This window comes from Myotis myotis, unplaced genomic scaffold (assembly GCF_014108235.1).
Source record: "Myotis myotis isolate mMyoMyo1 unplaced genomic scaffold, mMyoMyo1.p scaffold_m19_p_8, whole genome shotgun sequence".
NCBI classification, from domain to species: Eukaryota; Metazoa; Chordata; class Mammalia; order Chiroptera; family Vespertilionidae; genus Myotis; species Myotis myotis.
The window spans coordinates 30960522-30985378 of record NW_023416390.1 but is presented as its reverse complement, the minus strand read 5'-3'; the positions used below and the strand labels follow the sequence as shown (position 1 = coordinate 30985378).

General features: G+C 48.7%; 1 protein-coding gene across 1 annotated transcript in view; it reads right to left on the bottom strand.

The window, feature by feature from the left end:
- ARMC9 (armadillo repeat containing 9) overlaps window positions 1-13213 on the bottom strand; it is a 111535-nt gene extending 98322 nt beyond the window's left edge. Inside the window, exons 1-5 of the mRNA XM_036320412.1 lie at window positions 13131-13213; window positions 9197-9284; window positions 6754-6879; window positions 4927-5097; window positions 2971-3126 (exon numbers count right to left, since the gene is read on the bottom strand). Of these exons, the coding sequence (XP_036176305.1) occupies window positions 2971-3126; window positions 4927-5097; window positions 6754-6879; window positions 9197-9247 (504 nt within the window). The 5' untranslated portion in view covers window positions 9248-9284; window positions 13131-13213. The remainder of the gene's footprint in view (window positions 1-2970; window positions 3127-4926; window positions 5098-6753; window positions 6880-9196; window positions 9285-13130) is intronic.
- Window positions 13214-24857: the final 11644 nt, after the last annotated feature.

Genomic DNA, 24857 nt, shown 5'->3' with positions numbered 1-24857 from the left:
AAGGACAGATCAGAGGCTGGAATTATGCTGCCATGAACCAAGCAGCACTTGAACCTTCCGGAGCTGAAGAGGCAAGGAGAGACCTTCCCCTGGAGGCCTCGCAGGGAGTCCAGCCCTGCCGCAGACACCTGGACTTCAGACCTCTGGCCTCCTACACTGTGAGGCAGTCAGTCTCTGCTGTTTTAAGACACCTCGTCTGTGGTCCTCTGTTCGGGCAGCCGCAGGAAACTAACACAATGTTAGGCTCTCTGTGCTCAATCTACAGAAAAGAATCCCAGGAAAGGACTGCTATGTTGGCCAGCATAAACCAAGACATTAAAAAACAAAACAAAACAAAACAAAACAAAACAAAACAGAACATCTGGGTGTCCCTAGACACACTGTAGTGAAATTATAGTCTTAAAGGCCAACGAAAAAGACAGATCACCTAAAAGTAGCAGCAATTAGACTGATGGCCAATTTCAAAATAGCAATAATGGGAGACGAAATGATACCTTCAATGTTCTAAAAGAACGTAACTGTAAACCTACTGTCCTGAATTTGAGAATGCAGTCAAGACATTTGCAGACAAACAAGAACTGAAAGAAGGAGTCCACAACCAAGGGGGATTTTAAAGGAATGTTCTTAAGGTGGAGCAGAAAATGGCCCAGAAGGAAGGTCCTTAACCTTCCCTGAGGTAGCAAGCAAAATATGGGCAGAGGTAAGGCTAAAGCTATGCACACACTGATTGCATAAAACAGCAGAAAAGTCTAATTTGTGGGGTTAAACTAAATAACTAAAATATTTGACAATAGCAGCACATAAATTGAAAAGGGGATGAATGAGGTTAACACATTCTCGGAACCTTGTAAGGTCAGAAAGAAAATAAAGACATTAACTTTAGATTTTATTATGCATACACACTAAAGTATCTATGATGACCATTACAAGAACATATGTAGGGAGTAGCAAAAAGAAAAAGAAAAGGAATGAAACGACTCCATGAATACTGATGGTCTCTCAATTCCTGACTGCCAGCTTCACCTCACCCTTACTTAGCTAAGCGGTAGCCATGCTGCTATGTCATAATTTTCACAAACTGAAGTCTTCACTGTGAGAAAATCTACCATCCTTGTCAAGTTTACCACCTTCTTAACCCTTCTATCTCAACCTTCTAGGAGAAGAAAGTGGTAAAACTAAATTTGGACTGACCAAAAACAAAACAAACAAGCACAGAATTCAATGTAGGCTACTTTACAACAAGCCTGCTTTGGTGAATCAGTCAGCCTCTGGTTTAGCTGCTACTACTAAAGAGGGAGAAAGTTGTTTTACTGAATCATAACAGAATAGGAAACTGAAATGCACTGGGTTCAGGAGAATTGCATCCAATCGCAGAGGAGTAAGCTCCATATAGACTCTTTTTATTTTTTTAAATATATTTTTATTGATTTCAGAGAGGAAGGGAGAGAGAGATAGAAACATCAATGATGGGAGAGAATCATTGATTGGCTGCCTCCTGCACGACCCCTACTGGGGATTGATCCCACAACCTGGGTATGTGCCCTTGACTGGAATCGAGCCTGGGATTTCAGTCCACAGGCCGACGACGCTCCATCCACTGAGCCAAACCAGCTAGGGCTCCATATAGATTCTTGGAAACAGTATAAGATCTTTAGATAAAGCAATCTACATCAAAAGAGTTCAGGCTCAAAATACATTTCAATAAACTTCTGTGGGACATATTCATTTTAGTAAGTCAACAAAAATTACTGTAATAGGTAAATCTTATTAAATAAATATTATGCTGAAATTTTAACTAAAATAAAGTATAACAATTAAAAGATAACCCTCTGCCCTGCCCCCACGCATTGCCCCGCCTCTGCCTCACAGGCCCTTCCCTCCGGCCCACCCCATGCCTGGCCCCGCCCCACCAAAAATTAAAGGAGCAATAGGCAGGCCCTGGCCAGGTAGCTCAATTGGTTAGAGTGCCGTCCGACATGCTCCAAGGTTGTGGGTTCAGTCCTGGATCAGGGCACATAAGAAAGCAACCAATGAATGCACAAGTAAGTGGAACAACATATCTCTCTCTCTCTCTCTATCAATCAATAAAAAAAAATGTTTTAAAGACCTATAGGTAAGCCCTAGCCAGTTTGGCTCAGTGGATAGAGCGTTGGCCTGCAGACTGAAGGGTCCCAGGTTCGATTCCCGTCAAGGGCATGTACCTTGGTTGCGGGCACATCCCCAGTAGGGGGTGTGTAGGAGGCAGCTGATAGATGTTTCTCTCTCTCATCTATGTTTCTAACTCTCTATCCCTCTCCCTTCCTCTCTGTAAAAAATCAATAAAATATATATATTTTTAAAATGCCTATAGGTAAATAGTCTGATGGAAATAATAGTACAAATCAGGTAACCAAATATACACCAAATAAGTGAGAATTTTAATACAAATTAAAATACATAACCAAGCACTGGCCGAGTAGCTCAGTTCATTTCAGCGTCATCCCAAAACGCCAAGGTTGCAAGTTTGATTCCTGGTCAGGGCACATACAAGACGCAACCAATGAATGCATAAATACATGGAACAGCAAATTGATGTTTCCCTCTCTCTCTCTCTCTCTCTCTCTCTCTCTGCTCTCTAAAATCAATTAAAAAATATATATGACCAGCAATTATGTAAAGTACTCTAGGTCTTTTTCAGGCTACTGTCAATGTAATTGAATTATCCATCCAATACTGAAAAAGTATACACAGAATGATTTAAGAGATTAGTATATTAAAAATATTTATGTTGGTCTGTATTAACAAGTGTGGTACAACCAAAAAAATCACACTTTATGGCACAAGAAAGTTTGTTAAAGCAAATTATCTGAGTGTTCTTAAATTGCAGCATAAGCAAACATGAGCTTTTACAGCATCTTTCAGAAACCACCAGCATGAACAAGGTGAAGCCACATGCTGCCAGGACTGACGGGCTCAGAGGCTGTCACTTACCTGGAAGAGCTCTTTAAAGGATGGGTGCACCATAGGGTTTGGAACAAACGGCAGCGCATAGAAAGGGAGGAACTCTGTGGTCTGGCTCAGAGCTGCCCCTTTGCTCTCCAGGTAGGTTTTGAAATAAGAAATCCTTTCATCCAGTTCCTCTTTGTCCTACGAGGAAGGGAAGATGCTTGCTTGAGGTCCCTGCTTGACGCCAGCCCGCCCAGCCCACTGTCCACCCCAGCCTCTCTCTCCAGCCTCGGCGCTGGCAGCCTCCCCAGCCGGCCTGGCAAGTGCACTGTCTCCAGTCATTGTGACAATGCCCGCAATTTCACCCCTTCATGAAACTGTCAGGAATATCAGAGAACAGACACATGTTCAATATACGGCCTTTTACTTGATTACCATTTTCTCGCATCCTTATGATGCATCATAAACATCATTTCAATGGCAGGACAAAACCTCATCTTGTGGGTCTGTCATGATTTAACCAATTCCCCATTATTAGATATATACACAGTTTCCACATTTCTGAGATCATAAATATTTGTGTGCATCTCCATGATTCCCTTAGGAGAGAATCAGGGCAGGTCTTTTGAAAAGACCTTTTGAAAAGGTGAATAGTTTTTTGAAACAAGTTTCCACATCTCACTCCTTTCCTTCATTAAGGTAACTGAGCACTGACCTTGCCTGCCTCACTAATTCCACACGAAATCCAAGGCAGGTCCTTCCCAGGGTTTCCATCTCCTCCTGCGCCTCCAGCCTTGAATTTGGCACTTTCCTTCCCAGACACCCTGGCCTCACCAGTTACTCCCCTCACAGCTTGTTCTAATCAAAGCATCTCACTGCACCTATCATGTTTATTTATTTTTTTAATCTTATATCAATGGGAAAATTAGAAAACAGAAATACAAAGAAAATGAGAATCTCCCATGATGGTACCCACATGAGTGCTATGAGTAGCCTTCCAAGAATGGCCACTACAATGTTTGGTAGGCTGCTCCCTCCATCACTGACCCCTCCTTTGGCCCCTGACAGTTTAATAATTTAACACAGGTCCTCGGGGCGGCAGGTGGTGCATGGAGAAGCCACTAACCAAGTGCATGTGGTCAAACGTCAGGGCGGCACTGCTCCCTGTCACTGGCTCTGCACTGGGAAGCTCACCGCCACGGCAGCCTCAAAGCCCTCTCCTCTCTGCAGGTCTCCAGCCCGCCCTCCCCTGGGAAAGACTTCGGAAGCTAAACTCATCACTCAACAAACGGACCTGCACAAACAGGCATACCATTTTTCTACTGTTAATGCTTAAACTTCTCTTCGAACATATATATGGTCTAATATGTGGTCTACATATGTGTTCTTAGACAGACATGCATATGTTTGCTGAGTTTTCAAAAACTTGAGGCATTCAGGAGAACAATGCAGCTTTCATTGCAGAAGCTGTTAACTCTCTATGTAAATTAGAAAATAAGCTGCTGCCCTGGCCGGCGTGCCGCTCAGCAGTGAGAGCGTGGGCCCATGCACCGAAGGGTCATGGGCTTGATTTCTGATCAAGGACACATACCTAGGTTGCAGGTTCAATCCCCAGCCCGGGTTGGGGTGCGTATGGGAAGCAACCATCAATGTGTCTCTCTCACATAAATGTGTGTCTCTCTCACATAAATGTGTGTCTCTCTGTCTCTCTCTCTCCCTCTCCCTCCCTCCCTCCCACCCACTTGCTCTAAAAAATAAAATAAAATAAAAAATCAATGGAAAAAATCCTCTAGTGGGATTAACAAAAAAAAAAGAAAGAAAAAAGAAGAAGAAACTGCTGGGAATGAGGTAGAAAATTATTCATCAGGACACAAGACACGTACCCCTCAGCACTAAGAGAAAGTGGCCATAAAACTAAATTAATGCTCATTAGGAAACATAACAGCTATCATTCTCCCTTAACACATTATTTGGACCAAACGCATCACAAGGGGAACGTACAGGTCTCCGCACGGAGCGTTTCAGAAGATAGATGGCAAAATGGATGTGAAGGTAGAATTCCAACCTCTGGGCAAAGGAGTCACCATCTCGGATGGAGCTGGGAATGTGCTCTTCCCACAAATCGAAGAACACCTTCTGGGCTCCGTTGTCAAACGCAGCAATGAGGTCCTTCTGTGGAGAAGACATCAGACAGGAGCCCAAGCATAGGGTGTCCTTTCTCCCGACACCCAAATTCTCACAGCCCTCCCAATGCCTCAGAGACCCCGGACTCCAGGTTTCAGTGTGAGGAAAGCAAGTCTCCTTTTCAATGGTAAGGGGCAGAAAACTGAGACCCAGGGCTCCAAGCTCCGTAGCTGAGATTCCTGCAGACCAACCCTGGTTTCCCACCCCTTTGCAGTATCCAATCCGGGCTTTATAAGAACCCAAAGTGACAGGCCTTAGATGGAAGGATTCAGGCAGAGGCTAAAGACTTGTGGCCAAGAACTCACAGGCACATAAATACAGCAAAGTTGCCCAACAGATGAACAGAGGCCAGACTGAGGGCCCAGGTGGGCCTCAGCGCAACAATCCTCCTGTATCCGGAGCTTGCCAGCAGCAGTGCCAAGTCCCCGGGCGCAGGAGCTCACATGCTGACCCCGTTGAACCCAGGCCTGGAGGCGGCACTGCTATTTGCCCTGTTGAAGCATGTGGCGCAGTGGGAAGCGGTCACCCACATAGAGACTGGGCACTCCAGGTACAGACTCAGGCTGGAGATGGAGGAAGGAGCCAGACCAATCCCATTCCAACCTCAGAGCTCGAGCCTGACTATGCAGGGCACCGACAGCTTCCCAACTCACCACCCAAGGAGAAAGGAGGTGGCGATTAGCACGTCACCTGCCTCACAAGAGGAATGATCACAAATACCTGCTGCACAGGCTTTCCGAGTCAGGTACACGGCAGAAGCGAAAGACCTTCCCAACAGTCCCAGTCAGTGTGGCAGCAGCTCAGTGGCCAGGTGCCTGAGCCCCACCTGGAGCTCCCCGGGCCCCTTCGACGATGCCCCGCGCCAGGCCATGGGAGTCAGGGACCAGGATCAGGTAGGCAGTAGGCAGTGGCTGTGGCCTAACTTCCAGCTATTCAGTGGGCCTCTCAAAACAAGTCTCAAAATTTTCTTGGAAGTGGGTGCATTGAGACCAATAAATTAATTGAAATAATAAAATCATGCAAAGCTGAAATATGCTGCTCAGGAAGCAGTATCTTCTCATCACTGGGTGTAGTCAAGGTGAAGTTACCTAGAATGCTATGAATGGTAAGGAGGCATCAAATAATGGCTGAAACAAGGGACTTTACGGTTCTTTCTACCCCTCAGGTCTGCCCTTCGCAACCCACTCGTATTCACAGAGCGGCTCCGGCCTTCCTGGACAGGAAGCTGTCCTGTCCGTGTGCCCTGCTCCCTCCTCCAGCCTCCCCAAGCTAGAGCGCCAGGACTGTGAGGGCAAGGGTTTTGTTTTGTTTTCTTCACCACTGTGTCCCTGGCACCTGGAATTAACAACCTCAAACTCCTCAGGATGGGCATCACATTTGTCTCAGTTTCTAAGCATTGCAAGGTTTCCTCTTTTACTCTTCCCAAGAAGTGTATGTGAAAGGTCTTGTGTCACCACCCACTTCTCAGGAAGGGTACAGAGATGTGAAGATGACACTACTAATTCATCCCTAACACCTGAGAAGTCTGAAAGCCACTCTGACCAGGTCCCCTGAAGAGATTCCAACATCCTCAAACCGTAGCATTCTTTACAAGTTGGGAGCATTTTGATCATCAACAGAAATTTTAAAAAAGTCAAATGTTACCTGGATTATCGATGATTTGGAGTCCCTTAAGGAGCTACCTGCTGTTTTGGGTAATGCTTTTCCCTTCGTTTTGCATTCTTTTGAAAATGTTTTCAAGGTGTCTTCAAATTCAGCAAAATCTAAATACTATAAAAAGAGACCACAAACGTACATATAGTTCTCTGTTTTAACATCAATAAAGTAACTGCCTTTGACGTAACTGTACCAGTTCAATATTATCACCAATTTCTAATGGGGTTAAGGGACTGTCATTTTTGGGAGAATCTCGGATCCAGCTTAGAATTTACTTATCCATACATACACTAAAAGCCTACAAAGACAGTGACATAGAAAATGCTTCTTTACAGAAAATAAGTTGGCTTTCAGGAGGAAAATGTGAGCTCCATGATTCATTGTAATGATTAATAGGAAATAAACCATGTTTGCAGCAGTCGAAAAAAGTAAGTGATGGGCAGACAGCCTTATGGCTCTGGGTCAGGTAGGTCTCTGGGAATTTGTTACTTGAAACAGAGGGATGAGAAATAATGCCCGTCCCTAAGAGAAGCCACGAGAAGATGGGCCGTGCCATCAGTGGCCTTCAAGCAGAGCACTGCTGACCCTGACGCCCCAGCCCTGCTTCCGCACCACGGTCCACTGCTGCTCGTGACCCTCCGCCCGCCTCCCTTTGTCAGTCACACCTTTCTGTTTCCACCTCTCCTAACTGTGACCATTTCCCCAGGCCTGTCCCCAACCCTCTGCTGTGTGAAGAATTTATTCATGCATCGATACCTAAAGAACCTTATTAAGTTTTCTGTTCTTAAAAAGCTCAAATGGCCGAAACCGGTTTGGCTCAGTGGATAGAGCATCGGCCTGCGGACTGAGGGGTCCCAGGTTCGATTCTGGTCAAGGGCATGTACCTGGGTTGCGGGCACATCCCCAGTGGGAGATGTGCAGGAGGCGGCTGATCGATGTTTCTCTCCCATCGATGTTTCTAACTCTCTATCTCTCTCCCTTCCTCTCTGCAAAAAATCAATAAAATATATTAAAAAAAAAAAAAAAAAAAAAAAAGCTCAAATGAAGGATGACTTCTCAAGCTGATTTGAGTATAGACAGTTTGTGCCCTGCTGCTTCTTTCTCTTTCAGACGTGCATGCATTTAGACAGCTGCCGTTCACATATATGACTTCGCGGGCTCTGAATTTTTTATGTTGAAATAGTTTTATTATTAAAGTATCTACAGATACTAAAAAAAAAAAAAAAGAATTTATTCATAGTCATGCCAACAAATCCCAAAGCTGCATCTCTAGGTGGACACCTAGTCCTTGCTCCACTGCCGCACCTCTCGGTGCCTAGTGGGCAGTTGGATCACACAGTAAAGCAGCAGCGACTGTTTCTTTAGCAGCAACTATGTGCCAGCCCCACATGAAAAGCAGCAGAGAACACCAGAAAGCATAAGGCGTGGGTCCCACCCTTCAAAAGCCTTCAGCGTGGGACACCGAAATGTCCATCAATAGGCATCAGGGAAGGAGCTACGATGCAGCCACTCAATGAAATGCTCTACAGCATTAAGAAATGTGTGGGCCGCCGAAACCGGTCTGGCTCAGTGGATAGGGCGTCGGCCTGCGGACTGAAGGGTCCAGGGTTCGATTCTGGTCAGGGGCATGTACCTTGGTTGCGGGCACATCCCCTGTGGGAGGTGTGCAGGAGGCAGCTGATCGATGTTTCTAACTCTCTACCCCTCTCCCTTCTTCTCTGTAAAAAAATTAAAATATATTAAAAAAAAAAAAGAAAGAAAAGAAATGTGAGGACCACAGGGAGATGTTCAGGCTATGTGACTTTTTTTGTTTTTGTTTTTTTTTCTGGGTATATACCTTTATGATTTTATTTTATTTTATTTTATTTTATTGCTTAAAGTATTACAAAGGGTATTACATATGTGTCCTTCCCCCCCCCCCCCCCCGCCCTTGACAGTCCCCTAGCCTCCCCTATCCCCCAGGGTCTTATGTCTATTAGGCTATGTGACTGTTAACGGACAAATGACAAGCTACATGAACAATGTGTGTGGGACCATCCCATTTTGTGAAACAAATTACAGGCATGTGAATATATTTTGAATATTCATAGGAAGGAGTCTGGGAAGATAATACTCTAAATTATTAGCCATGGTCACTGCAGAAGCGGAGAGAGAAAATTCAATGTTTATACTTTCAGGCTGTTTGAATCTGTTACCATAACTATGTGTTGCTTTTATAATTTTCTTTAAAAGATTTCTAGAAAGCAGCTTTAAGATTTCAGTTTAGTTAGTTATGAAAACAAAGTGGAAACACAGGGAAAATTTTGTCATGGAAAATAGATAACTGGGATGTAATGATAGAAGAGACAGGGCAAGGCACTAGAGAACCTGCGCGTTGTAAATGCAAGTTTTACAAGTTTCACGGGCTTTTTCTGTAGTATAACATACCTACCTCTTTCACTAGTCCAAGTAATTCGGATTCATGAGCCAGGATATCCCCCATATTGAAAGGTTACTGTTAATTCTCACAGCAAAAATCTCTACAAGGCAAAAATATTAAACAAAGGCTTTCATTCTAGCCATCTGTGAAATCATGGAAAGGTGGCTGTGGTGTGCAGGATAATGGTCCCCAAAGACGTCCACGTCTTTATCCCAGGACGCGGCCAATCTGTCATATCACCAGGCAAGGGGGATTAAGGCTTCCGATGACACTACGGTTGCCAAACATGACCTTACAATAGGGAGAGTATCCCTGGCCAGGTGGCTTAGCTGGTTGGTGCATTGTCAGTACACCAAAAGGTTGCAGTTTCGATTCCTAGTCAGGGCACATACCTAGGTGGCAGGTTTGATCCCTCAGGGTATCGACGGGAGGCAACTGATCACTGTTTCTCACGTCAATGTCTCAATCTCTCTCTCTCTCTCTCTAATCAATAAAAATATATCCTCAGGCCCTAACCAGTTTGGTTCAGTGGATAGAGCGTTGGCCTGCGGACTGAAGGGTCCCAGGTTCAATTCCGGTCAAGGGCAAGTACCTTGGTTGCGGGCACATCCCCAGTAGGGGAAGTGCAGGAGACAGCTGATCGATGTTTCTAACTCTCTATCCCTCTCCCTTCCCACTGTAAAAAAAAAAAATCAATAAAATATATTAAAATATATATATATATATATATATATATATATATATATATATATATATCTCCTCAGGTGAAAACTTAAAAAATTATTTTAAAAAAACAGAAAGAGTAGCTTCTTTCCCTTGTAAGCACAGGGATCCTTACAAGGGAAAGAGGGAAGCAAGAGGGTCAGTGCCAAAGACCCAACCAGCCATTTGCCGGCCTTATAAGTGGAGGAGGGGCCAGGAGCCACGGAATGCAGGAAGCTTCTAGAGGAAGCTGGAAAAGGCAAGGAAGAGATTCTCCCCTGGAGTATCCAGAAGGGAACAAGCCCTACAAACATCTTGATTTTAGTCCAGTGAGACCCATTTCAGACTCCTGACCTCCAGAATGGTAAGATAATAAACCTGTGTTGTTTGAAGCCATTACGTTTATGGTAATTTATTACAGCAGCACTAGGAAATGGGATAGCTAAAGTCAAAAGTAATTTCTTTCTTCTATGTAATGAGTAATAGTAATTCTTTCTACACTTAAAATGAATGTGGACAAGGACTAGAGGATGGTGTAAATGAGAAAGTCAAAGACTGCTGGTGAGACTGTGGAAGATTATTTTTCTTAGAGTTTTCTAATGTGCTAAAATGTGGTATGCAATTCAAATAGTCAAGACCACAAAGTATATTTAGAACAGAATAGAATTTAATAATAAGGTCAATTTATCTACTTTAAGGAAGGAATTAGAATTAATCTGATGTAAATGAACCCAGTCACTATCCCTCCCTCTGCTCCCAAATGAAAATATTAAACATTGACAAAAAGTCTGCACAATTTTCAGTTTTCTCCAACTTCCGTGTCTGAGTTAGGTTAATCAGAGTGAGGCTTTCCCAGAAAATGGGAAAGCGAAAACAAGCATAACAGTGATGGAGCATTGAAGCTAAAACGGGGAGGGAGGTACATAAGGGAGTTGTAAGCCAGACAAAAAGTAATGGGACCAAAGACCTGCTTAAGAGGCACTTAAAGTGAGCTTTAAAGAGAGACGGTGGTGGTCAGAGAGGGGGATGGGTGCTTGCAATAAAAATTTTGGAGGTGGTGCATGACCACACTGTGGGTAGATGAGGATGATGGAGGGAAAGATGCCTTGTGTGGCCAGGATGTTGAAATAAAAATGAGGTTGAGATCTGGCCAGTGTGGCTCAGTTGGGTGAGCATCATCCCAAGCATTGAAAGGTTGCCAGTTTGATTCCTGGTCAGAGCTTGATCCCTGGTAGGGGAGGCAAGGCAGCCTATTGACATTTTGCTCTCACATCAACCTCTCTCTCTCTCTCTCTCTAAGTAAACAAATGAATGAATAAGTAGAATGAGGACAAGGAGGTGGAGAAACAGTGAGTCAGGAGCTACCATCTCCAAGGAAAACAACTGTGCCTCTGATAGGTGACTGCCTCCAGGAGTGGGGGCAAAGTGGTAAAGCCCATGGCATATACTTCAGAGGACAGGGGTGGTGATCTGGAAGTAGCATTGAGGAGCAGAAAGAACCTGGGCCGCACCTGCCGCCTCCAGGCCTGCCAGATTCATAAGGTGTGAGGAGAAACACAGCCCCTGTTTGAGGACCATCCACCCCACCCCTCCAGCCTTTCTCTGGACCCGTCCTTTTCCCAACTCCCTTCTACCACTGGCCCATGTTAGGCCCGGCCAATAGTGAACTCCCAGTCACTGTCCCATACAGCATGCTCTTTCTAAGCCCTCTGATTGATGCCCCACCTCATAGGCAAACTCAACTCATCACACTAACTTCATCCAGACTTGACCTCCTTTAGAAGTCTTCCATGAGCCCCTCCCCTTCCTTCCCCATCAAGGCTCTCTCCTCTGGGGTGCTTCTGTACCCTACATCTATTTCTATTGTTATACTCATCACCCTGTTTACCAAGGCAGGAAGCTGTATTTAATTTCTGTATCTGCAGAACCTAGCAGAGTGCCTCATAGGCATGATAGGCACCCAAGATGTTTGACGAAGAAATGATGCCCAAGCAGAGGGAACAGCATTTTTGAAGTTCCCAGAACAAGAAAACTTTGTTATTTTTTGAGAATTCAAGTTCCTTCCTCCCTCAGGGCCTTTGCACATATTGTTCTCCTTGCCTGCTAACACTTGCCCCATCTCCTGCTTCACCTGGCAAACCCCTCTACTTAATGAATATTTAATAAGCAATTTGTGATCATCATTCAAATAGGATTCTGTTGTGATTTTCTATCAGTGAAGGTGAGCCACTCACTATTGGGTATTCTATTACTCTGACATCCTTAGAAATTACAGAATTTTCCTCTAAACCTGTCTATCACAATAGGTTCATTTATTGAGGATTTAATGTATGCCAGACAATGTGCCAAAAAAAAGCGTTACATTTAATTTTCACAATACACCTGACAGGGCAATATGTCTTACATTCTCCTTTTGCAGGTGAGGCAACAGAAACTCAGGGAGGCTGTGGTGCTCCCAGTAACTCAGCTAGCAAGTGGGAAAGTGGGAATTTAAATCCAGACCAACATTAACCACTGCACATTATTATCCAAAATTTGCACCACCTGAATCCGAATCACCTGGGATGCTTGTGCGAATGGAGGTTCCTAGAACCACCCTGATCTCATTGAACATCACGGCAGGCACGACGCCCCAAACTGTCTTAAACAAGCTCTCCGGATGATCTTTATGCACATGCAAGCTTGAGAACCACTGCTCTGCTTCATGCAGAAACTGGAGAAAACTTCTTCACTTTTGAGGGCTGCAGTGGCAGCTTCTGAATTCCTATATAATAAACTGGGTTTGTGACTAAGGGTAAGACTGTGGGATGTGTCTGGAAGAAGAATTTGCACAGTAAGCATCCTGTTTTTGCTTAGAGTGAAGGAAATCTGGACTTCACGGGGTGCCTGGGAACGGTGGTTAGCTGATGGAGATAACGGAGGAGGTGAATCTAGAAGTCCCAGGCCACCCGCTCGCACCGCCACTACGATCTGAAGGGACCCCCGCCAAGGGCGGCCCCACCGCAGCCACGATCGGGGACTACTGGCGGGAAGCAGCTGGGCCTGTCCTCGGCCCACGCCGCGGGGAGAGCCCCGGACCGCAGAGAGGAGCGGAGGCAGCTACAGCGGCTGCCGAGCTGGCACGTCGGCAGTTCTCTCTGGGGCGAGGGCTCAGCACAACCGCGGCCCTCGGGTCCCACCGCTGCTCCTCCCTCCCGGGGCGGCGGGCTCGGGGGTGGCCCGGCCCCACCGGCGTCGTGCTTACCTGGGGCTCTGCCGCGGGCACCCGCGCCCGCCCCGCCGGGCCGCCAACTCTCCAGCCGTCGCCCCGGCAACCGCCGCCGCCTGCTCAGCGTCACGTGGGGAGGCGCAGCCAATCACGGGCGCGGCGGGCGCGGCGCACCCTGGGAGGAAAGGCGGGAGCTTTGGGAATGCCGGAGGCGGCTTTCCTGGGGCGGAAGTGAAGCGAAGTTGCCGCTGGGGGTCCCGGGCTGCGTGTCGGTGTCTCGGGTCCGACCCTCCACCACGGCCTCCATTCACCTCCCGCAGGGGGCCGGGTCTCTGTTCCCAGCTCTGGGGATGAGCCCGAACACGCTCAGGCTCTACCCTCAGGAGCTGGTTGTGTCACCGGGAAAACGGAACCCGCAAGAGAAGATCCGCTGTCAGTGTTCGCGGAAAAAGATGGGATTCGTGATTTTCATTTTACTGGAGTGACCCGGGACCGCCTTAGGACATGTCGCCCGAGATCTGCTTAAAGCTCCGGGGACGAGGGCTCCACTCCACTTCAGCAGGTTCCAGGGATTTTTGGAGAAACTTTCCCCACCCTCCCTGCACACACACACACACACACACACACACGAAATTTGTTTTTTAGAAATAAAACTGGAGCCCTGGCCGGGTGGCTCAGTTGGTTGGAGTATTGTCCTGTACACCAGAAGGTTGCAGGTTCGATGGTCGTGTAAGAGACGCAACCAATCCATGTTTCTTTCTGACATCGGTGTTTCTTTCTCCCCCTCCCCTCTAAAATCGGTAAACATATCCTCTGGGGCGGATATATATATATATACTAATAAAAGAGAAAAATGGTAATTGGCGTACAGCGATACTGTTTTCATTGGCTAATCAGGGCTATATGCAAATTAACTGCCAACTAAGATTGGCAGTTAACTGCCAACAAGATGGCGGCTAATTTGCATATGTAGGCACAATGCAGGGAGGCGAAAGGGAAAGCAGGAAGAAGCCCCCTGCCACTGACAGTGATCGGAAACCCAGGGGGGAGCTAAGAGCTGGGGGGCAGGGCATGATCGGAGAATGCCCTGCCCCCCAGCCATGATCGGAGAATCAGGCGCCTTTGCCGCCCTGGCCAGTGATAGCAGGAAGTAGGGGTGGAGCCAGCGATGGGAGCTGGGCACGGTCGAAGCTGGCAGTCCCAGGAGCTAGGGGTCCCTTGCCTGGGCCTAAAGCGAAGCCCACGACTGCGGGTCCCCACTGCCCGGGCCGGACGCCTAGGCCAGAGGCGTTAGGCCTGGGCAGGGGCGGAGCCTGCAACCGCGGGGAGCTGGGGGTCCCCTGCCCAGGCCTGACACCTCTGCCGGAGGCCTCAGGCCTGGTCAAGGGGCCGATCCGGTGATTGGTGATCGGAGGGTGATGAGGGTCAACTCCTCTGGCTGAGGCATCAGGCCTGGGTGGGGGGCGGAGCCGGGGATTGGGGGGATATCATGGTCCCCTTGCCCAGGCCTGAAGCCTGGGTCAGAGGCGTCAGGCTTGGGCGGGGGTTGGAGCAAGCGATCAGAGGGAGATGGGGGTCCCCTGCCCAGGCATGATTCCTGGGCCAGAGGCCTCAGGCCTGGGCGGGGGCCAGAGCCAGTGATCGGGGGGAGATGGGGGTCCCCTGTCCAAGCCTGACACCTCTGGCGGAGGCGTCAGGCCTGGGCAAGGGGCCGATCAGGCGATCGGAGGGTGATGGGGGTCAACGCTGAGGGCTCCCAGTATGTGAGAGGGGGCAGGCTGGGCTGAGGGACACTCTCCCCCCCACCCCCACCCAGTGCACGAATTTTGTGCACCGGGCCCCTAGTATGTATGTATGTATATATATATATATATATATCTGGAATGCAAAGCCTCCTTGTAATGGTGCTCTTGAACTGAAGTTGCCCAACCCTGGCTGGAGGCTGGGAGGTGGCTAGAGATGGAGAAATCCTTCTCTTCCAGACATTGAGCTGTATGGTGGGAGCCTCTGTCTTCCCATCTCCATGCATCCAAGAGGGTGAGGCGGGGAGAGGGCATGTGAAGGCAGGGGAGCCTGCCTTTGGAGAAGCCCTGAGATAGTCTGTGGCCACCATCTGCCCAGCCACCAGTCCCCCCAGCCCCCGCTTCCCTGTGCTCTTTTGAGATTCTCTTCAAAGAAAAACTGTATTTAGCAGGAAATGACATCCTCTCCAGGTAATATGTATTGAAAATAATCTTTCTGTTCATAGTAATAAAAATTAAATTGATTGTCAACTCATTGTGTGGCTGGGATTGTCAGAAAAAATACAGGACACCCAGTTAAATTTTAATTTCAAATACGTTTTTAGTATAAATATATCCCAAATATGACCTTGTTATTATTATTATTGCCTATACAGGATATTATATTAGCGAAATATGGTGACTCTGTGTGTGCCAAGCATTATGATAAGTGAATTACACAGATAAATTTTTTAAATTGATTTGAGAGAGAGAGAAAAAACACACATCCATTTATTGTCCCACTTATGCATTCATTGGTTGATTATGCCCTGACCCAGGGATCAACTTGCAACTTTGGTGTATCCAGATGATGCTCTAACCAACTGAGCTACCCGGCCAGGACAGATTATTTTAATTCTCACACCACATCCATATATAATGTGGATAATGTTTTCACAGTTTCACAGATTAGGCGTTGTACTTTACCAGAGCCCTGTGCTCGTGATAAACCATAATGGTTAAAAAAAACTCCCTCCACCCCTTTTCGTTCTGGGAAGCGGTTTACCAAAAAGAACTACCTTTCCTTATGTGACTTGGATGAGGCTCAATGCCCATGGAGTGTTAAGACTTAACCTATTTAACCTGGTGTGAGTACAAAGAATACCTTTGTCACAAAGGCAAAACAGCTTAGGACTGAAGCTTCACCTGGCACTACCCAGGGTGGCTCTGCTCTGTATATTCCATGAGTTCCAAGCAGTACACTAAACCCGCTGCCTAATCTTCCCAATTCTTAAGACTTGCCAAGCATCCCGTTGGCCCTAAATGGGTTGTTCTTGTTTGACCACTCCAGTTTTCCCAAGTTGCCAGAGGGCCCAAGATGACTTTCTATTTAGTTTAATTATGAAAATTTCAAACACAGGCAAAAGTAGAATCATTTAATGAATCCACATAAATCCATCTCTCAAATTCTAGAATTATCAAGATATTGCTGCTGGGGAAAACTTGATACCGAATTCAATCTTGGAATATGCAGAACACTTCGGGGGAACTAACCAGCCTTGCACTGGACATCAAAGCAACGGACTGAGCTCTGCATTCAAGAAAGGACACAGCTGAGACTTCTGCAGCCCACCGCCCGCGGTGGGCCCCTGCCCTTGAACTCCTTAGGGGTTGGAAGCCATGCATCCCTGTAGCATGCTACACAGCTCTTGAATGAGGTCATCTTTGCAGCTCTAGTAGGCAACTAAATGCCTGGCAGCTGAGACAAAAGCAGACGAAGAGGGTACAAATCCCCAACGAGGGGGGAGCTGGTAAACCGTAACCCCTGAGTTGGATGAGGGGGTGAAGCCCTCAGAGGCTGACCTGCTCCAACAAACCTGGCAGCCAGCTGGACTGAACTTGTCTTGGAGCTCCTGCAGGGGGCGCCCAGACCAAGAACATGTCTCGGAGCAAGCGCAGGATCTGGATTTAATCAGCAGGTTGAACAAGCAGCCTACTGAAATACAAGGCACCAAGCAGAAAAATGAGCTACTGCAAGACACTGCTTAGGGAAAGAAAAAAAAATTCCTTCCAGGAAAGTTGTGTTTTGCCCCAAACTCATGATGTGTGAGGGCTGCAGATCCACCTCTCTTCCTGGCCCAGAGTCTACAATAGAGGTGGAGGAAGTGGGTGTTGGTGTGTCTTTCAGGCTGCTTGATTTCTTGGAAGGAAAGCACACCCTGCTGGAAATACAACCCTCGAGGGAGCCGTCAGGGAGCAGGAACACAGGGAGGCCTGAAAGCAGGGGAGGCCAGATTTCCACCTGGGCCATGAGTGCTGTCCTTTGCCTTGTCCCAGAGATGTGAGTCACATCACAGCCCCCAGTAGTTCTGGGGCCTGGAGGAGGTTGACAAAAAAGACCCAGGCCTTAAAATGCACTTCCCAAGGAGCCATCTGGATCCAAGATCGTCTCAAGGGAGGTACACTTCTGCTGGGCTCTCATCAGGGATGTTCCCAGATACAGACACTTCAGATTTTTTGAGGAATATCACTAGTTTCCAAACAAGTGTAAAACACACATTGTGGGGCACGCGAGGTGAGCAAAGAGGATGGATGGTACGTTGGCCTGAACTGGAAGAGCAGATGCTAAAGTGACTGAATTTGGGTGGTTTCCTGATAGGTCTGCACACCTGGAGGACCAGCTAACATGGTACACACAGAACATCCTGAGTTATGGGCTGTCCCCGTCTTTTGCAGGGAATGTTTCAGGTGAGATTTCCAGAGCCGCTAACCATGCACGCCCTGGCCTTCTTGTCCCGGCCTAAGAGCCAGTCCTACCTACTTGCCCCAGACCAACGTCACATGATCATTTATTGCGTTCATGGTGAAGCCTATGATGTGAGAGAGGGTGTGAGACAAAGTGATAACCCGGTTACCAAATAAATATCGGATTAATCGTAACAATAAAACGAGTACTTCATGCTGATAAAAAGTGCACATAGTTCCGTTAAAGCTCCCTCTTTACCCTTCTCCCCACCAGTAATGCAAGGCCCAGGGGCTCCTGCACCCGGGACCAAAGCTAAGATGTAGCACTCCGTTCACCCCTGGGTGAAGCCTTTCACTACAGGACACACGAAACCAAAAGTGAAACTATGGGCGGAGAGGAGAGGATTTGGCAGGTCGCTGCGGCCTTTCCTAGTGTGTCCCCAGCGGCCGCAGAGTCACCTGGGGCCTTAGACCTGCCCGTTCTCAGACCCGCGCAAGCATTAAGTCTGGAGGTGCGGGCAGCCTCCTGGGCGGTTGGGGTGGGCGCTCCAAGTGTGGGGCCCGCTGGACGGAAGGTCTGGGGAGAGCGCCAGGAGCCCCTGGGCGCGCGGCCCGCCACCGGGACAGATCGGGCCCCAGGCGGGCGCCCCGCGGGGGATAAATCTCGCCGCCGAGCAGCGGGCCCTGCCGCGCGAGGAAGCCGCCCAGACGCGCCAGCTGGCTCGGGGGCCGGTGCAGCCGCGGCCGCTCCCCCCAGGAGGGAGCGAATGCGGGGCCGCGGAGCTTCCACCCAGTGACCTGAGTCTTGGGCGCGGGGCTCACAGAGGGTCCTCCATCCTGGGAACAATGGGATCAGCCGTGGTCTTGCGTACGGTCTTAAGGCATCAGCCATCCCAACCGGACCTGGGGCCCGCCCGGCGGAAATTTGGCTTCGGCTTGGCCCCAGCCCCGCCCCCCCCCCTCCCCCCGACAGCGATCTCTTCCAGGAACCCGGACTTTGGAGGTGCCAGCCCTACGGTCAGAGCGCGGAGCGCGGACAGGTTCCCAGAAACAACACGCGCTCTGGAGCGGAGCCCGTCCCCACCCGGCGGCCTGGGCATCTCTGTTTTCCTCCCATCACTGGACCCCAGGCAACACCCCACCCCCTCCCCACACACCCCGCCTCCGCGCCCCAGCTCCGACCCTGGGAAGGATGAAAGCGGAAAAACACGCAGCTGCCTCGGGCACAGCCGCCCAGCCTGCCCTCCGCCTTCCCTTTCGTGGGGCCCCTGCCCTTTGCTTCCCTCCCGCCTCAACTCCTACAAAGTCAGGCCGGGACTCCTCCGCAGCCAGGACAGAAACCCGGCTCCACACAGCTAAACTCAAGGGGCTTTGTCGGTGCACATCACAGGGAAGTCAGAGGTGGAGCCGCCCGAGTCAGACGGAGCTGGAGGGGGACCCCAGCAATGGGCCTCGGCTCTCGGCGCCTCCGCCTCTCTTCTCTGGACTCTGCGTGGAACTGAGCCTGAAAAGCAGTTCTCACTGCGGCTTGGCCTGTACCGTGTGAGCCCAGAGCAGGGTGTGCACAGAGCTAGGCCCCTGGGAGGTTCTCCCTAGAGTCTGGGGATCCCATGTCTGATTCCAGCGCTTCCGGAGGAGGCTGCACCCTGCCCTTGGCTTTTTAAAACACCTCTGCGTGCAGGGGATGAAGTCCCTTTGCTGAGTGTGTTCAAGCTGGTTGCTTGCTTGACCAAGTCATCAGGAGCCTGGACTCCACAGGCTTCTTTCGGGCAGAGCAGGTTCCATTCCAGAGAGGAGGAGAGGAGGAGGGACACGGACATGTGCCCCAGCCTCCAGCTCTGGGACCCCCTCCTACCTCCCGCTTGGAGCCAGGGGAGTGGCCTCCTTCTCCTGTGACTCCATGCCTGGACCAGGTCGCAGGAGGGCCTGCCAAGACCAGGGGAGGACGGGGAGGGGGGGGGGGGGCGGGAGGGGGGGCAGAGGTGCTAAAGCCGGCAGAGATGTTGGAACAGCGTTCCCTGTAGCAACTCTTGTCCTGGCTCAGATGTTTCTGGTAGATAAAGTTGTCACCCCTTCCCCTGAGTATTTGCAGCCCTACTTTGAGAAGGTCCAGGAAAAATGAGTCTAGGAAAACAAGAAGATAAAAGGAGCATGAGTCCTGACACGGGCACCAGGCCAGCCCTGCACTAACTACCCAACGCTTTGCTGAGCCGAGGGAAACAAACATCTGTCTTATTTAAGCTGCTATCACCTTGGTTGTTCAGAGACCTGTGATCAAACCTAATTCACACTAATACGGCCCCTCAGAACCGCTCATGCCGTCTGCACATTTTTCTGTGGGAGGATTCTTGGGTGGGGGCCCTTGAAGGGGGAGCTGAGTTCTCTTTATAGATGGGCACAGGGTGAAAAACAAGAGAGAGGACCCGGTTGCTGGAGCCTGAGGAGGAGGAGCAGCTGACATCTGTCTGGATGAGCCACATGTCTGCTGAGCAGCACTTCCTGTGCTGAGCACTCTGGTTTGAGAGGACTGAGCATCCAGTGATGTGTCCATGAGGCAGAGCCTAGGACAGGGTCCCGGGAGCATCAGGAGGCTGGACCTGGCCCTCCGGGAAGGTGGGGGTGCTGAGTGACCCACTGCTACAACCGGGGTGCCCCTGGATAGTGGTGCACTATGGTGACCCTGCCCCCAAAGTGTCCAGGTCTTGGTCTGGACACCAAGGCCTTGTGTCTCAGCTGCCTGGGTCTGGAAGGCCAGGTCTCAGACCAGGCCAACTGTGGCCACACAACCACCCAGCCAGGCCTTTTGCCATCTCCACCAGAAGCGCCAAACCCAGAACATGGACCTGGGGAAAAGGCCAAAACAAGGGACAGTTTTCCGTCCCTGCCCTTCATCCTGGTGTCAGGAACCTTCGGAGCTCTGGTGTGTCCTGACTCAATAGAACCTCTGCACTATGGAAATGTGTGTACATGTGTCTAGAGGGCAGTAATGGGTGTGGACAGGCAATGTTCCTTTCTTGCACTTGAAAGTCTGACCTGTTCTTGATCTGATCAGGGACCCCTCAGGGGCATGGGGCACAGTCAAGCCCAAGTGTGGGAGGGGCCCTCTCTTGGGTGGCTGCTTGGCTCCCAGCCTCCAAAGCCCCACCCACTGCCCTCAGGGCAACCATGAGAGCTGCAGGCGCCAGCGAGGGGAGCCCATTTATTTTCTCTGCCTACTCAGCCCTCACATGGCCTTATAGGGTAGAGGCGGCCAACAGCCAAGGCCAGGCCCACTGGGGGAACCGGCAGGGAGGCCTCAGAGGGGCTCTCCAGTGAGGCTGCCTGGCCACCCTGGATGCTGAGTCTCTTATCTTCCCAGACTCCCCCTTTAATAGCATGTTTTGTAATATCTTCTTTTCTATCATAAAATGAAGTTCCCAGATAACATAGCCTGCTCACCCACATAATTTCAAAAAGAATCATATAATGCCCTAATTGTAATAGAAATGAAAGGAAAGCAACTTGTTATAAAATAATATATATTTCCATATAAGTGGTTGGCTAACTAGCCAGGAGACAAAAAGAAGTCTGGCGCACGTGCCTTAGGCCGTTGCTGAGCCTGGTGCAGGTGTGCTGTGGTGGCGACTGAGTAGCTCAAAATGATGAGCAGCTCCCCAGCCACACTCAAGGATGTCCAGTGTGGCAGGCTCCCACCAGGAATGCCAGTTGAGTTCCCCAATCATTGTGGAAACCCACAATACCCCACCAGTGTGTGAAATGCCTGGCTCCCGGGGATAGTTGCCCCACCCTGAGAACCTGTGCTCCAGGCTATGGGAGTGGAGCAGACACGAATGTGAGTTGACCAGGTCCAGCCCCAGGAGCTAATAACTGGTGTGGGAAGAGGCACAGGACGCAGAAAAGACAAACAGGTACAGTCCACAACCACCACTCGCTGCCTCTGACTTTGCTCCCTCCCCTAGTGGACATGGATGGACACGGCACCATCAGCGTCCAGCTGGAAGCTTGATATCCCTTCCTTCAATTAGACATTGTCATAACCAAGTTGGGTCAATTAGGCCTAAAATTTCTTTCAAATCCATGTTCATCTTCTTCTCTTCATTGCTTCCTCCTCCTCCTTAGCTCAAGCCTCATTTCCCTGGTAGACGATTGCAATGATTTCCTCACCCTAACTCCCCTCTTTCACGCCCCCCCCATTCAATCACCTCATCTTTCCCCCTGGTGAACCCCGGATGTGAGTCTGCTAGGGCTGCCATAACAAAATACCACAGGCCTTGTGGTTTAATCTCCTCTTCTTGTAAGGACACCAGTCATTTCAGGTTAGAGCCCACCCATATGATTTCATTTTAACTTAAATACCTCTTGCAAGGTCCTTTCCCACATCAGTCATATTCTGAGGTATTGGAGGTTAGGACTTCAACATGTTAATTTTGAGGGGACACAGTTCAGCCCATGACACCCCTCTGCAACGGCTCCTCTTTTGGTATCAAATTCAACTCTAGGCAGCTTGCGTTTTATTTAAGCAAAGAAGAGAACTTATTGCTCCTGGAACTTCACAGTCTGGAGGCAGAGGCACAGCTGGACCTGGGGCTCACAGGATGCCATTTGGATCTGCCTATAGTTCGGGTTCTTATGGGTTGGAGCAACATTCAGGCTTCACGTGGGGGAGGCTCAGCTTGAGGCCACGTCAGAAGTGGAAGAGAGAGTGGTTCTCAGTAGCTAGAACCAATGACCCAGAATTGGGTCCCATTGCCTTGGATTGGCCTGACTTGGGCCGGGTGCTCTTCCTAGAACCAATCACGGTGGCCTTGGGATAGAGTGTAGAAACTCCATTCTGGGCTGAGCTAGGAGGTCATCAGTTCCCTCAGGGAGCAATGAAAGTACAGGCATCATTTACCAGAAGGAATGCAAATAGTGGCGGGGCTAAAGCATTATGGAAGTTCTCTAGAGAATGGGTGAATAAATGGATGGATGAGCTTTTCTTAGATCTTCTCTAATGTGGTATAGATGTATGAGCTAAATCTAGTCATCTATAGATTTGATTCCCCAGTTTGCTCTGGTCCCATTGGCTTTCTCCTGAGATGCAATGCTTGTCCATATTTTTCATTAGCATCAGTCCACTGCCAGAGCATGACTTTGTCTTGAACTTGTGATTAGAGAATGCTGAGGGACTGAGCACTGACTAAGCAGCTCTGTTAGTGGCTGGATTCGGACTGTCATTGACTCCTTGCCCACATTAAAAAGAAATACATTTCTAAACCACAAAATACATGTAAGTAAGCCTATTTTCCCCATAAAGACCATTAAAATTACAAATATATGTTGATCAAATTATTTTAAGAAAAATGAAATTATTTTTTCCTGGGCCTCTGCTATGTTGGCTCCAGCAGGTGCTTTGTCTGCTGATGGGAATTCTGGCCCGGCTGTCCTCGCTTGACCCGGGAGCCATGGTCCTCTTGCTTCTGCTTGCTGATGGCTGAGGTGTTACTGGGGGAAGTGAACGCAGTTCCCCTTCAGCGCTTTGGAGAGGCTGAGGCACCCACGTTCGGGCTGTGGTGGGGCCGGCCTGACTGCATGGCATCCACTCACAGGCATTGTGTGTTCGGGTAATGTGATGGTATCACTCACCCTGAGCCACTGCAAGCCACAGTCTCAGGTTGGGGGCCAGAGTGGGGTACTTCTCAGAGTAAGTGTTGCATCCTGGCTGCCCCTGCGTGCTCCTCAGTAGGCCTACTCCAGGGTTCTGGGAAAGAGAGCAAGAAGCAGCTCATAAAATAGGCTGCTGCCAGAGTTAGACAGCCCCCAGGTCCTTTAAAAAAGATTATTGGATAGAGTGGCGGCCTGTGGACTGAAGGGTCCCAGGTTTGATTCTGGTCAAGGGCACATGCGTGGGTTGTGGGCTCAATCCTCAGTAGGGGATGTGCATGAGGCAGCCGATCAATGATTCTCTCTCATCATTGATGTTTCTATCTTTCTCTCTCCTCTCCCTTCCTCTCTGAAATTAATAAAAATATATTTTAAAAAATTATTTTTAGAGAGAGAAGGGAGAGGGAGAGAGAAACATCGATCAGCTGCTTCCTGCACCTACCCCCACTGGGAATCTTACCTCAGTATGTGCCCTGAGTGGGAATCAAACCAGCGACCTTTCAGTGCATGGGACAACACTCACCTAATTGAACCACACCAGCCAGGGCCCCAAGTCCTTTTTTTTTTTTTTTTTTTTTTTTTTTTTTTTTTAATATATTTTTATTGATTAAGATATTACATATGTGTCCTTGTCCCCACGTTACCCTCTACCCCCCACGCCCCCCACCCCCGCTCATGCCCTCACCCCCCCGTTGTCCATGTCCATTGGTTAGGCCTATATGCTTGCATATAAGTCCTTTGGTTGATCTTTCCCCCTTACCCCCACCCTCCCCTACCTTCCCTCCAAGTCCCGACAGTCCAATCAATGCCTCTCCGTCTCTGGATCAGTCCTTGTTCATCAGCTTATGTTGTTCATTATATTCCACAAATGAGTGAGATCCTGTGGTATTTATCCGCTCTCAAGTTCCATCCATGCTGTGGCAAATGGTAAGAGTTCCTTTTTCTTCTTCCTCTTCTTAAAGAATACCTTTCAGCATTTCATATAATGCTGGTTTGGTGGTGATGAACTCCTTTAGCTTTTTCTTATCCGTGAAGCTCTTTATCTGACCTTCTATTCTGAATGATAGCTTTGCTGGATAAAGTAATCTTGGTTGCAGGTTCTTGCTATTCATCACTTTGAATATTTCTTGCCACTCTCTTCTGGCCTGCATGGTTTCTGTTGAGAAATCAGCTGACAGTCGTATGGGTACTCCCTTGTAGGTAACTGACTGTCTTTCTCTTGCTGCTTTTAAGATTCTCTCTTTATCTTTTGCTCTTGGCATTTTAATTATGATGTGTCTTGGTGTGGTCCTCCTTGGATTCCTTTTGTTTGGGGTTCTCTGCGCTTCCTGGACTTCTAAGTCCATTTCTTTCACCAGGTAGGGGAAGTTTTCTGTCATTATTTCTTCAAAAAGGTTTTCAATATCTTGCCCTCTCTCTCCTTCTGGTACCCCTATAATTCTGATGTTGGTACGCTTGAAGTTGTCCCAGAGGTTCCTTACACTATCTTCATATTTTTGGAATCTCTTTTCTTTTTTCTTTTTCGGTTGGGTATTTTTTGTTTCTTTGTATTTCAAATCTTTGACTTGATTCTTGGGATCCTCTTTTCTGCTGCTGGATCTCTGTAAATTATTCTTTATTTCAGTCAGTGTATGCTTAATTTCTAGTTGGTCCT